Source organism: Solanum tuberosum, unplaced genomic scaffold (genome assembly GCF_000226075.1).
Source record: "Solanum tuberosum cultivar DM 1-3 516 R44 unplaced genomic scaffold, SolTub_3.0 scf00172, whole genome shotgun sequence".
Lineage (NCBI taxonomy): Eukaryota > Viridiplantae > Streptophyta > Magnoliopsida > Solanales > Solanaceae > Solanum > Solanum tuberosum.
In genome coordinates this window covers 766,502-781,608 of record NW_006239095.1, presented here as the reverse complement: position 1 = coordinate 781,608, position 15,107 = coordinate 766,502, and the positions used below count along the sequence as shown (strand labels likewise).

The following is a 15,107-nucleotide window of genomic DNA, read 5'->3' as shown; positions in this document are numbered from 1 at the left end:
TTCAACACTTTTTTTCACTAAATTACGATTTTGTGTTCTAGTTTACTATATGCATATAGTATGAAATTTTACGTGCCTCATGTTACTTGTGCTATTTTAACCTTATAAGGTTGTCCTTCATTGTTGATTAGAATAGAATTTTACGTGCCCCGTGTTACTCGTGTTAAAGTCTAGGCTAAATTTTATTTTTAACATACCCCATGGATTATTTTTTTAAAAACATATCCCTCTAAATCAAACCAAATATTTATTCCAATCTCTATTATTTTACATAATTAATGAAATCTTTTCATAACTTCACAAGTCTTTGGACTATACAATCACAAGTTGGTGCCAATTAAATTCTTTAATTAGACTAGTCTTCCATATATGGCCCAATTTTATAGATTTTAATTAAATGCAAAAATTGAAACTTCATAACTAACTTGAAAAAAATAAAATAAAATAATCTAATCAATGATTTTCTTCACTCGTTTTCTTAGAATAGTCATATAGGCTGCTAATATTTGCCTTTGTCTCCCTATTTTTTTTTATATAATTATTACATTGATAATGATATTACTATATGTCTATGTTCTATAAATAGCAACCAAAATGAATATCTAAAATATAACAACTTAATTTCTTGAGTATTCTTGAAAGAAAAAGAAATAAAAAAGTTGTCATCACTCATCAATAATGTCTTTTTTGAGATTTATTGTTCCAATTTTCTTCTTGATTTCAATTTTCGTAGCATCGAATGCTCAATTAAGTTCTACATTTTATGCTACTACTTGCCCTAATGTTACTGAAGTTGTACGTGGTGTCATGGAACAAACTCAACGTACCGATGTTCGTGCTGGTGCCAAAATTATTCGCCTTCATTTTCACGATTGCTTCGTTAATGTACGTGATTTTTTTATGCATGTTTATGTGTGTCAATTTATTATTATAAGTTAGTATACACTATATATAGTACATAGTGTAGTTTAACATTTGCATAAAAATAGTAGATTGGTCACCCTTTTATTTTTTAATTAAAGATTTAAGTTATATACGCTATATATAGTTACACTATCCATATAAGTTTCCTAAGTTATATATGGTTATTATTCTATTTTCTAGATTATCATATTAAGCATGATATGTAGAGTTACTTATTATTATATCATGCAAGTCTAACCTGATAGCGACAAACAAAAAATTACCTTGTCGGTGTACAATTTTTATATTTTCTTTTTATGAATATTTGTATAATCAGGTCATTTATGATGATATATCAATTCATAATAACTTGATAAAAATAATAATTAATAAATTATCATAGATTAAACTACACTGATAATATTTATTTATTTTTTACAGGGTTGTGATGGATCTATTTTGCTAGATAATGCAACTGGGATTATAAGTGAAAAAGATGCAGCTGCAAATGTTGGTGCTGGAGGATTTGAAATTGTGGATGATATTAAAACTGCATTGGAAAATGTGTGCCCCGGTGTTGTATCTTGTGCTGATATTTTAGCTCTTGCATCTGAAATCGGAGTTGCCTTGGTAAGTCCACAATTCTCTAAAAAAATGTCTAGTGTTCGATATTCATTTTAATATTCTGATTAATTTGAATTTAAAGAGTTCGCAGAATTCATTAGTTTTGACTCTAATCCTAATCTATTCAAAATTCAATAAGCAAAAAAAAAAAAATCATGGTCAAGAATCAATAAATTAATAATTCTGGATCTATCTCTGCCTCTGTGTAAGACCATTAAAGTGGATATAGTGCTACAATAACAACAACATATCCAGTATGATTCCAGAAGTGGTCTGGAGAGACTGATAGAGTGTTTATTAATCTCATCTCCTACCTTGTGAAGTAGAGAAGTTGTTTACGATGAAAGGCCAAAGCGATATCCACTAGATTTTTTTTTTTCATTCCAGAGTTGAAACTTGGGATACATTTGATTAAGAAAAGAGAAATCTTATTCAATCTACCACAATCATTAACAGAAACATTACAAGAATACGAATTATAAATTTGACCGAACTCATTAACTTTAGTTCAAACCTGTATTTGTGTGATTAGTTTAATTTTTTTAATTTTTTCAGGTTGGAGGTCCAACATGGCAAGTTCTTTTAGGGAGAAGAGATAGCTTAACAGCAAATAGAACTGGAGTTGATAGTGATATCCCAAGCCCAGTTGAAAGTCTTGATGTTATGAGACCACAATTCACCAACAAGGGAATGGATATAACTGATCTTGTTGCTCTATCAGGTAATTGATCGGTTCGATTAATTTGAATTCACGTATTTTTTTAAAAAAAAAACTACCATGTATAAAGATTTTAGCATTTTCTATCATAAAAAAGGATTATAATTATTCAAGGATTTAATCTCAAGGTCTCTGATTATGAGATATGAATTTTTTTTACTATTCCACCACACCCCTTCTCTATAGGCGCCTTTCGCCCAACAAAATTACATGGATAAAATTCACAAATGGTCATTTTTCAACCATGTAATTAAGAAATAGTCATTGTCAATATCATGAAGTTTCACTTGTGACAAAATATGAAATTTCACTAGTTAATTATTTTTCAAAGACGGAGTCGAAAAGTACTTTCTAGATTTCAAACTTGAGACCTTTGAATAAGAGCGAAATGTTGATAATATATAGGTTGACAGTCTATATAAAACTAGTCAATTTAATTCAGATGACTATTACTTTGACTTCTAGATTGTCAAAGGAATTAAATTGACATTGACAGTATAAAGAATCTTTATACTATCAGCTATATCATTATTTTTAAGTTATCTGTTATAATGTTAGTTAACATCTTTCAGATGATCTGATCGTATAAATATTATTATTTTTAGGTGCACATACATTTGGAAGAGCAAGATGTAGGACATTTCAACAAAGACTTTTCAACTTTAATGGAAGTGGTAGCCCTGATCCAACAATAAACTCAACTTATTTACCAACACTACAAGGAACTTGTCCACAAGGAAACGATGGAAATACTTTTGAAAATCTTGATAAAACAACTCCAGATAATTTTGATAATGACTATTACATAAATCTTCAAAATCAAGAAGGTCTACTTCAAACAGATCAAGAATTATTTTCGACATCGGGATCCGATACAATCGCGATAGTGAATCGTTACGCGGGTAGTCAGACTCAATTTTTCGATGATTTTGCTAGCTCGATGATTAAATTGGGAAATATCGGTGCGTTAACGGGTACTAATGGAGAGATTAGGACTGATTGTAAGAGGGTTAATTAGTTAATTAGGAGTGGTTTATAAGTTATAATATATGCATGATAAATTGTGTTTATGTTTATGTACCAAAAGAGAGATACTATAATGTCTTGATCAAGTGTAATTTTGCTTTTGTTTAAATGTAATATGTGCTAAAATAGCAATCCTAAATAAATAAGAATGGTATGCTAAAAAGCAATACCAAGTTTTATAATATACTTCGATCTGTTTTAATTCATCTGTCTTACTTTTCATTTTAGGTTGTTTAAAAAAAAACGTCACTTACTATTTAGTAACTTTTAAATTCCAAAACATGTTAAATACGACAAGATTCAAAGGTCATTTTCAAAACTCTCCTTTAATTAATTTCTTGATTATTATTTTTGTTTCCTCATTAAGTGTTTGATACTCATTTCAAGGTCTTAATTAATCATTTTGGATTCACACCTCATAATTAAGTCTTATTAAAGGGTGAATGACTCTCTATCTGATTTTTTTCATTCCAAAAGCTCAACTCAAATCCGAAATCTCTTAATCAGAATGAAGGAACTTTCATCTCACATCAACCCTTGATAGTTTTTTTAAAATATTTTCAGTTAATCCTATTTAGATATAAATAAGCCACATGTACTTTACTATAACACTGGCAGTGCAAATGATTTTTATTACTGCTAAAAACACATGAATTTCGACAAACAGTCTATTGGAATGCCGTAAAAATCTAATATTTTCAACAGGTAACTTTTTAAATAAATTCCATCGAAAAATTCGTGTTTTTCTAGTAGTGTATGTAATATTAAAACATTAAAAAATCAATATGTATATTAGTAAATAATTAATTAAACATCAATTATAATCATATATGTGATGAAAACATTTTCATAAATTGGTCAATTTTATGAATTATGACTAGTTGTCAAATGCATTAAATGAACACTAATTGAGCAAATTACAAATACATGATTTAGTTGACTATGTCAAAATAAGTCACCACATGAAGGACTACTAAATAAGGTATTATCCTAATCTAATTCTTTAAACATATTATTGTACCAATGTGGAATTTAAAAAAAATAAAATTGAAAGATTTGACATATATTTTCTGTTATATAGAAGAACGATCATGATGTACAATGAGCAATACAAATCGTACTATGTACTTGGTCTTATCTCATTTCCTCATTATTTGCCTCTAAACACGTGTAATATACGTGGATGCATTATCGTTATATCATTTCAATCTTATTCTTTATTCTAAATTTAAGGATAAAGGCTCAAATATGCCGTAAAATTTTGAGAAAAGGCTCATCTATGTCATTCGTTAAAAGTTTGACTCATCTACGTCATTTTTCGTTTGAAAAAAAAAGTTAATTCATGCATGGATAAGCCTTTTCTCAAATGAAAATGACATAGATGAGCCAAACTTTTACAGATGACATAGATTAGTTTTTTCTCATAGTTCGACGATACAATTGAGTTTAAAAAAACAAAAAAAAAAACAAGAATAACTTGAAGTACTCCAAAATGAATAGATGGTAAAAATCCTTATTGGAATTGTTATTTTAGCAATAACATTGTCTTATTTAGGAACATTGCTATTTCACCACACATTACAACAAACAACAACATATCCAGAATAAAACGTACGCAGACTTTACTCCTATCTTTACAGGAGTATCATTACACGTTACATTTACACCAAAAGCAAATAACAAACATACATACATAAATTAAATAGGATTTCATTAATTAATCCTCTTGCAATCCTTCCTAATCTCTCCATTAGTACCTGTTAGTGGACTAATATTTCCCAATTTAATCATTGAGCATACAAAATCATCAAAGAACTTGTGTTGATTATTTGCATAATTAGCCACAATTGCAATTGTACCAGATCCAGATGTAGAAAACAACTCTTGATCACACTACAACAAATATGATATTTAGCTATGAAATTACTAGCTACAACATGAAATTCGTCACTAATTGTTCATCTTTAATGAAGAAAATCATATTACGTTGCTAAAGATCTATGACCAATACTTTAAGTGACGAAACATAAAATTTCGTAGCAAATTTTTGTCTATTAAAATTTCCCACCAAAAAATAAGTTGGCGCCATTTATTGAGTACTATTAGTTACAAATATAAAGTTATCAATGACACATTATTTTGTCACTAAATGATGTACCCAATTTATGACAAATCATCTTTTGTCCTAAAATAATCTATATTTGGGCACGAAAATGCTCACTAAAACTATGATGATTCAATAGCGACGAATTACAATTTGTACTTAATTATTGTAAAATTTAACTACAAATTTTACATTTAATTGTGACTTTATTTTTTGTCACTAATAATTTAAATAATTAGCGATGATAATATTATTGTCTCTATTTTAACATATAATTTTGCGACAAATAATTTTTGTCAAATAGATACCAAATTTTATTCTCATTTTATTATTTATCTATTTGAATGTAATTTACATTTTTTTAAATTTATCTATATAGATGGAGTATAATTGACATACTATTTTTACTTGATTATGTCAATCAAATTAAATAATTTTAGTAGTTAATGGAAACCCATTAAGTGACGGAAATCATAGTTGTGAGAATTTATATTTTAAAACTAAAATATTATAGTAAAAGTAAAAAAATAAAATTTAACTTTTAAGTATTTGATCTTCCCTCCACTTTCAATGCATTAAATTTCCTTCACTCATTCCCCATTTTCCATCCCACGTTACATGAAACTACCCACTCACTTTTTTTCCTCCTTTTTAGAATTATTAATAAATTAAAATATATCCACTTAAATCTAAAAAACCAACTAGAATACAAATACTACATTCCATTCCTATGGGTATTTTACTGCTCTCTCTCGTTTCTTTTCCTTCTTTTATCTAGTATCCCAAATTATGTCCATCTAGCATTTGTTAATGCTCTATAACTTTTTAAATATTTGTTTCAATTAGTATGAGGAACAATTATTTTACAAAATTGTTATTCAACTTTTACTTGGTGTTGATTGAATGTAGAAATTCTTGACACCATTTCAATAAGGAGATAAGTTTTTATTGATTGTGATACTTGAATGTTTAATAATTTTGAATAGAAGAAATTATTTCATATATTCTCATTTTATAATTTAGTTCACTAATTAATATTATTGTTAAAATTAAAGTTTGAATACATATTTTGTTTACATCATGATATCAAAAAGTATTTTTAGAATTAAAGTTTGAATACTAAAATTCTTTATTTTCTTTTACACAGGTACATGAATGATGAAGATGTAAAAAAGTGAATGAGTGAAAATGTAAGATAATGGAGCACTGGTATACAAGGAAACTACATAGTTTTATATTTTTAAATTTGTTATTGTTTTCGTACCTCAATTAGATTTATCTATTTTTGTTTGAGTAATTTCACTTTATTTACTTAATGAGTTTGTATGCAAGTGTTATCTACAAATTATTATAATATACGGTGTTTTTATTTATGTTTTTTTGGTATATTATTTTTTTATGATGTTTTTATTTACATAGATTGCGTACTTTAACAATTGAAATTGACATGTATTAACAACAAATAGTTTAAGTACATATTTATTTACATAGCATTAAATGTTATAAGAATTATATTAGGTCACAAAAATATCTTCTTTGGATAAAAAATAAGTAACCCTATTGCTACTTTTTTATTTAACACGAAGTGATATAATTTAGTGACAAAAATAATTACAATAATAATTATATTTTTAACTACAAATTAATTCATCATTAATACCGCCTATTATCTGCCAAAAATATTTTTTCAACCATGAAATTATTATGCATAACGTTAAAGACGATCAAGCTCGTCACTAATTAAATTAATAATTAGTGACAAATAAATTTTGTCCTTATTAGACACACTTTTAGTGACGATATGACATTTTTAGCTACAAAATATCTACATTTTTATGACAAATAAGTTTGTTGCAAATACTATGCATTTGGGGACAAATATTCTTTTTGTAGTTAATATAAGACTTTCAGTGACGACACACTAAATTGTCTTTATATACTATTAGAGACGAGCGTTTAGAGACGAAAGATTGACGAAATATTTTTTGTCATAAATTTATTTTTGTGACGAAATATGATTTTTAAGTGATAAAATAATTCGTCCTTAATAATCAAATTTCTTATAGTGTCAGTTTGAAGTAATCCTTGATGATTTTTAAGATTTGTAAAATAATAATTATCAAATTCATCTGGGGTTGATTTATCAAGATTAGCAAAAGTACCACCATTTCCACCTTGTGGACAAAGTCTTTGTAATGTTTTTAAATAATTAGGGTCTATAGTAGGATCAGGTCTACCACTTCCACTAAAGTTGAAAAGTCTTTGATTGAATGTTCTACATCTTGCTCTTCCAAATGTATGTGCCCCTACACAATAAAAAAAATATTTATACAATCAGATCACTCGTAATCAATGTATATAAAAAGATCAGAGGGCAGTTTGATACACAAAGCACTTTGTGTTAACAGGGACTGGAAAAGGATCGCACCTTAAGAGGTGTGATGTAGACAGTCTAGTGACTACTTCCACCTTAAAAACAACTCCTTCAAATTGCAAGTATTTATATACTCTCTCTGTCCCAATTTCTGTGACTTACTTTCCGTTTTAGTCAATGCAAAAAAGAATGACACATTTCTATATTAAGTAACAATTTAATTATAAAATATTTATTTTACCCTTAATGAAATGATTTACAGTCACACAAATTTCTATCATTCATTTTAGATCACAAGTTTTAAAAGTCTTCATTTATTTCTTAAACCCCGTGCAGAGTCAAACCACCTTATATAAAATGGGACGGAGGGAGTATCATATAAACATTGATGGGTAAGTTAGGGTAAATGGTACTCCTTCTGTTTTGATTTACGTGAAGGTATTTGGCTGGATGCGAAATTTTAGAATGAAACGAAGATTTTTTTAACTTGTAGACTAAAACAAATTACAGATTTATATTTGTGAGATGATAAATCATTTTGCTAAGGGTAAAATGAGAAGTTTGAAGTTAAATTGTTGTTACTAATAAATATAGAAAGATGTTATTCTTTTTTAACAGGCAAACATTATAATACATGAAATTTTACTATTGAAGGGGTGTGGTGGAATGACAAAGCTAAGGTCCTCATGTATGTTCTTTAATCAGATATTTCAAATTCAGACTCTGAAGTTGTAATTCTCTTAACAGAAAGCGCTAAAATCCCTCATACATAGTATAAAAAAATTATACGAATTTAAATTAATCGAATTGATTACCTGATAGAGCAACAAGATCAGTTAAATCCAATCCCTTTCTAGTGAATTGTGGTATCATAACTGCAAGGGTTTCAGTGGGACTTGGGATATCACTATTAGCTCCACTTCTGTTTGCTGTTAAGCTGTCTCTTCTCCCTAAAGGAACTTGCCATGATGGACCTCCAGCCTGAATTTTAAAAAAAAGTTCGATAGACAAAGCATCTCGTATTCAGATAGAATTAGAAAAAGAAATATAATGTAGACAGTTTATTTTGACGCTGACATAGATGATTAATTTTACAATTTGAATTCATGACTTATAGATCACACCAGCGGCGGAGCTACATTACTTGAGTGGTGTTGATCGACACCCCTTTGTTGGAAAATTATATTGTGTAGATAAAAGTATTTTTTTTATGTATGACACTCCTTGACTTCTACGTAATTAAAGTTTTTTATATTTTGACACCTCTAATTAAAATTATGACTACACCACTGAATTACACAGAATTGGAAGAAGGAATGTAATGTAAGAAGTGTTTTCTTTTTTAATGGACCTTAAGTGACACAAATTTAGATTAGTCATGAAAATAGTGTACACTTGCCACTTTAAACAGTCATGTTTTCGAATAATAGTCGTTTTCATAGAGTTTCAAATTCAACATGTGAAACTCCATGACAGCTACAACTGTTTTTAATCATAAAAGTTAAAAAAAAATGGCTTAGTTATAAATTTTACTCAAGTTAGTCTGGATATTAAAATAGATACCAAACACTAAACGACGAACAAAATGAATTGGGGAACATAACATATTGGGACTTACCAACAACATTATACACCGTATAGTCTCACAAATAATTAAACAGACCTTATAACCTCTACCTTTTTGAAGTAAAAAAATTATTTTTGACTGATTTTCAACTCAAGAAAATTATTTTTATCAGAATCATTTGAAAGAAATGCAAAAGTAAAATGTTACGATGGAATTTTGTACTTACCAAGACAACTCCAATTTCAGATGCAAGAGCTAAAATATCAGCACAAGAAACAACACCAGGGCACTCATTTTCCAATGCAGTTTTAATTTCATCAACAATTTCAAATCCTCCAGCACCAACATTTGGATTTGCACCTTTTTCACTTACAATTCCAGTTGCATTATCTAGCAAAATTGATCCATCACAACCCTATACCAAAATTATAATACCATTAATTTAATTATATAACTGAGTTACGATATATTGATGATGTAAAAAATATTTATATAAATAAGTCGCTATAAAAAATACGTACAAGTTAAACTCTATGATAACGTAAATATTGTCTAACTATATTTTCTATATCTGTCTATGTTGCTCGGACTTTTTAAAAATGTCAGTGGGTCCATGTCGGATCCTACAAAATAGTGTATTTTTTTTAGGATCCAATGCGAATACGACATTATTTTTGAAAAGTCTGAACAATATAACTATTAGTGCATATAATTTAAATCTTTAGTTAAAATGATGACTAATAATATAATCTATAATTATATGTTAAACTATAATGTTGTTAATATAAAAAATATTTACACCATCAGTATACATAACAACGTGTCAAGACTCATAAACATGCATGAAACCATAGGTTAAAGAGAAATACTAATAAAAAAATTTGGAAATTCATGTTTTTTAAGTAATGAAATTCACATACGTTAACGAAGCAATCGTGGAAATGAAGGCGAATAATCTTCGCCCCGGCTCGAACATCTCTACGTTGAATTTGCTCCATAACATCACGTACAATGTCTATGACATTTGGGCAAGTGCAATCATAAAATGTAGGACTTAATTTATAATGAGCATTTGATACTCCAAAAATTGAAACCAAGAAGAAAATTGCTACTATAAATCTCAAAAAAGACATAATTAATAATTGAATGTTTTCTTTATTAATTCTTGTTTTTCATGTTTTAGAATACTTAAGAAGAAGATCCTATTTATAGTGAATTTAGAAGTGAAGTAGAAATTCTCTTGATTAGATATGTCATAGCTACCACCAATAATGTTTGTGGTTGAATAGTATTACAAAAACGAATTCAGAATTTTAAATTTACCAACTTAGAATATATTCTAAAAAATATAGTTTATTGGTATTTATTTATATATATGAACTGAGTTTTAAATTTCGTAACATATATAGCTTTCTCTCTAGCTCTACCCTAGTGTTAAGTATTTTTTAATTCTTAATCAAAGACGATTTCGAGTTCAAATTTCAGTGGAGGTAAAAACACTATGTGATTCCCCTCCGTCCAAGTCTTGATGGACAAAGTCTTAACAGAGACAGAACTAAGATTTGAAACTTATGAGTTTTCAATTTAAAGTTATTGAAATCTTAATAATTAGTACATATTAAATAGACTTCTTGAGAAAAATACAAAACTTGAACCAAAAGTTATTGAGTTCTACCAAATTAACTCGCGATCGATATTCCTTGGATAGAATTATTTGATACATGTGCTAGTGGGGGTAGCGGATGTTCTATAAAACTAGACAAGGTGCACATAATTATTGACTCATACGATTATCAAAAAACTTAATACAGATCTCGGGTCCAAGTCTTAAGTAAGAAATTATCTTAGGTACAGAGTGTTTCACCCTTAAAATATGACATTCTATCAAGGATAAGAATTAGTCGGACTTCAAAATGAAAACTACGGAGGAATTCAAAACATATTAAATGTTATAGCTATTAATGTGAGAAAAATTAGATAGGAAAATGTACATACATCCAATTAGCCGCCATGTCACTATTTCTAAAGAAAACAACATGTTAATTATGAATAGTCCAAAAGGATATAAATTGGAATACAATTGGATAATTTAATTTGTGATTGTTATTGCATGGACAAAAAATTGGTTAAGTAGGGAAGAGATTTTATTAGAAATAACGTATGGAATAAAGTCTTGACATAAAGTGATGTGTCTTCAAAACAAAACAAATCAAAACAAAATTAATCATGTTATAGTATAGGTTATGTTAATTTAGGTATAATATATAAACATGCATTTTAACTTAGTGTTAAGCGGTTTTATACCTTCTAATTTTAATTGTGCACAAGTAAGCACTTAAACTTATATAAAATTTGACAAATAGACACATCTGTCCTACGTGGCCATTTTGTGTCCTATGTGACACGTAGGACGTGTGTGTCTACTTGTTTAACTTTATACAAATTTAAGTGTCTACTTGTACACATTCTAAATTGGAGGATATAGATGTCAATTAAAGCAAGTTAAATGGCGTATTTATGTATTATGTCATTATTTTATGAGAGAATTGATAGTACTTCTGAACTTGGTGCAAATCATTAGTTTCATCTCCAAATTATTTGCAGTCTTAAAAATATCTCTCTACTTGACTAACTAAACTTAGATACACCCCCGATCTGCCATATGATATAGAAAGTGGTTTCAAACTCGTGTAGGAGCATGAGACTCTTAATAAAAAGCTATTAAAAGTGTTAAAAACACCCCTAAACTTGGTGAGAATTTAGGGGTGTATTTCACCCATGTGGCAAGATCATGGGTGTAATAAGTTCAATTAGTCAACTAGAGGGTTGTTTTTACGGCTGTCAATAGTTCGGGAACGAAACTAATAATTCACGTCAAATTAACGGTTATTTTCAATACTTCTCTCTTATTTTATCATGCAATATTCGGTATTTATTTTGAGGCACTAATTAATCCTTATACGTTTTGGAAAATTCTGTTTTGGAGGGTAAAAAGCATTCGATGTCTTTCCATTCGGTATGCCCTTTAAGGTCCAATTAATCCTAATTCAATAATTTGTGTCAAAAAGTTTCACTTTACAGAATAATACATATTTGATTCTCTTTCTAAAACCGATTATTAATTATCCTAATCTGCACTCGAGAATTTGTCTTCGTAGGGTAAAGTGTAATTTATGTCCAGATTCATTTTTGAGTCCGACTAATTTTAACTCATTGGAAAATTTGGGTAAAACGCAATTGGTATACGCACTTTGGGGTCTGATTTGGTTAATTGATCTTATATTCTTGCTGAAAAATATTGCATTGGAGGTAAAGTGCTTGCTTAAAAAATATTGCTTTGGAGGTAAATCTGGTGTATCTAGTGTTTGATACGTGCTTTGGAGCTCAACTAATATCTTGATTCTTACCGCTAGAAAATCCCTCTTTAGAACGTTAAACTTTTCCTATGAAAGGAGACTTAACTTTTAGGGTTCGAAGTTCAAATTTCTGGTTACGGATGAAAGGTCATTTACCAAAATTTAAACTTTATGAATTCTAAATTTTATGATAACAATATATATTAAATGTTAATAACAAAGTTTTGAATTTAATCTTTATACATATTAAGTGAGTTTCTTAATAAAAATCCAAAATTTAAACTAAAACTACTAAATTCGATCAAACTGTTTGGCTTTTAGCTCCACTCCGTGTGGTGTATTTGTAAATTAATTACACATTGTCGGTGGACTTATGGAATGACATTATTTTTTAAAATTTTAACATATAAATTTTTTAAAAAAAACATTTTGCACTTAGCGTAATTATATGATTAAGACAACTAAATTGTTTTGATTTAGTTACTATATCTCATTAATAATGTATGATTAGTGATTACTATAAGTGAACGTAGTCAAACTAAGCTTGAATAAACAATATGATTAAGACATGATAAATTCATTTGATCTGACCCATCTATAACTGATATGACCTGTCTATTTGTCACCACTAAATATATATTTGATTTTACTAGTATGTTAATAACATTGATGTGGATTTAATTTTAAAATTTATGAATTACGAATTCTATAAGTCCTTGAAGTAATCGAGTACTAAATTTACGATTTGTGTTTACTAGATTAATTTTTACGATAAATATAAAATTAAATCAAAATTATTAAATTTTATCGAAGAAAAAATATGTATTATTAAGTGACTTATGTTTATTCCAAGTTTACTTCTTTGACCTAATAGTGAATTAGTTAAAAAATATACATCATGAAATCACAATCAAAAAAACACGTACTACTAATAATAATTATATTTAAGAGAGGCCACCTACTTATTTTTTGCATGATAGCTGTCTGTTTTTTTGTTCTTTTATTTCGATTATTGTATTATTTGTGTGGCTATTGTTTCTTTCTCTCTCTTTTTTTATACGGTTTCTTTATTAATGTATTTTGTTTCCTTATTGATTTAATATATTTTACTTAAGTCGAGGGTCTATTGAAAATAGTTTTGTAGGGTAGGGATAAAGCCGCATACAAACCATTCTTCGTAGACCTTATTTGTAAAATTCCACTGAATATGAATATAATAGTTTTAAAAAAAATTGAACCAAGGAAATTGGCACTCTCATATTTTGTGTATACGAATATTAATGAATATATATTTAAGGTTTCGAGTTATAATTTAACTTTAGGCCACAAATTATGCCGTCATGTACACGTGTATGGCTACAAAATTGAATGAGTTTTTAATTTGTTAGGCTAAAAAATAAGTGATTTTTCAAATGTCTCTCTAAAACAAAGAAAAAGAAAATAACAACAAATTCATTAAAGATTTGACGTTGATATTCAATAAAAGATGGAAATCATTATAATATACAAAGAGAAAAACTTCACGTATATTAATGTTGAACGGGAATCTTGAAGTAACGATAAAATCATTTTCCTATGATTTATAGGTTATGAATTTGAGCCGTGAAAGCAATCAAAATTGTTTGTATTAGAGTAGATTGTTTACATCATATCTTTTGTAAAAATCAAAATTAGTTGTAGACAATAAATGCAATATGGTTTGGCCTTTTCTTCGACCCTACATAAATCTACACACTAGTGACACGATGGTGCAACGATAATAGTTATTGTTATGTGGGCATAATGTCATAACTTCAAGTCGTGAAAACAATCTTTTGTAAAAGTACAAAATTATATAATCCACCCCTTCCCCGAACCCCACACATAAACGAAGCTAGCCTTTGATGCACAAGTAGCAATAATATAATTTTTATACCAAAATCTATTTGAGTAGAGTTTAAGAATGTAAGAAATTTTTACGTTATCAGATCATCTTTACCTGTCGTACCAAATATGACATCGTTTGTTAAAGTGACAAGAATGTTAAACTGGTTAAATGTTTAAATTTAGAATTTGTAGTTAAATAATATGAATTCTTGAAATTGTGAAAGAAGGAAAAAAAACAATTTAGAAGGGTTGAATGGTAAATACGTACTCGCTCAGGTGTTTACTCCAAATCAATGAAAGCTACCCTCGTTAAGTGATTTAATAAAGTAAGAATATACAATAATTAATGAATTTTGTTTTAGAAATAGCAAACATAGTAGACCTAATAAGACTCTATAGCTATAATTTCGATAATTGCGCTTCATAGCTTTAATTTTGTTGCTATGGAGGCTGCAATTTGTATTTTTTTGCTCGTTTGTATATTTCGCTTGCAAATATACCAATACAGTAAGTATAAACAAATCCTGTATTTATACATTTAGGAATTTTTCAGAACTTCATTTGTATAT

The 15,107-nt window shown here is 28.2% G+C and overlaps 2 protein-coding genes across 2 annotated transcripts; one reads left to right on the top strand and one right to left on the bottom strand.

The window, feature by feature from the left end:
- Nucleotides 1–606: 606 nt before the first annotated feature.
- Nucleotides 607–3,438, top strand: LOC102588377 (lignin-forming anionic peroxidase-like). Its single transcript, XM_006354128.2, has 4 exons — nt 607–885; nt 1,345–1,533; nt 2,083–2,248; nt 2,851–3,438. Exons 1-4 carry the CDS (start codon nt 679–681, stop codon nt 3,261–3,263), a joined length of 975 nt encoding a protein of 324 aa, XP_006354190.1. The 5' UTR covers nt 607–678; the 3' UTR covers nt 3,264–3,438.
- A 1,326-nt stretch (nt 3,439–4,764) lies between these two features.
- LOC102588050 (lignin-forming anionic peroxidase-like) lies at nt 4,765–10,510 on the bottom strand. Its single transcript, XM_006354127.2, has 5 exons — nt 10,237–10,510; nt 9,543–9,731; nt 8,565–8,730; nt 7,447–7,681; nt 4,765–5,162 (listed from the first exon to the last, which is right to left on the bottom strand). The coding sequence occupies exons 1-5, from the start codon at nt 10,447–10,449 to the stop codon at nt 4,985–4,987; spliced, it is 981 nt and encodes a 326-aa protein (XP_006354189.1). The 5' UTR covers nt 10,450–10,510; the 3' UTR covers nt 4,765–4,984.
- Between the last annotated feature and the right edge of the window lie 4,597 nt (nt 10,511–15,107).

Excerpts from the sequence above, each read along its gene's own strand:
- LOC102588377 (XM_006354128.2), top strand. The coding sequence starts at position 679 with ATGTCTTTTTTGAGATTTATTGTTCCAATTTTCTTCTTGATTTCAATT. Across the intron at positions 886-1,344 it reads TTCACGATTGCTTCGTTAAT|GGTTGTGATGGATCTATTTT; the intron begins GTACGTGATTTT and ends TATTTTTTACAG. Across the intron at positions 2,249-2,850 it reads TGATCTTGTTGCTCTATCAG|GTGCACATACATTTGGAAGA; the intron begins GTAATTGATCGG and ends TATTATTTTTAG.
- LOC102588050 (XM_006354127.2), bottom strand. The coding sequence starts at position 10,449 with ATGTCTTTTTTGAGATTTATAGTAGCAATTTTCTTCTTGGTTTCAATT. Across the intron at positions 7,682-8,564 it reads TGATCTTGTTGCTCTATCAG|GGGCACATACATTTGGAAGA; the intron begins GTAATCAATTCG and ends TTTATTGTGTAG. Across the intron at positions 5,163-7,446 it reads CATCAAGGATTACTTCAAAC|TGATCAAGAGTTGTTTTCTA; the intron begins TGACACTATAAG and ends TTTGTTGTAGTG.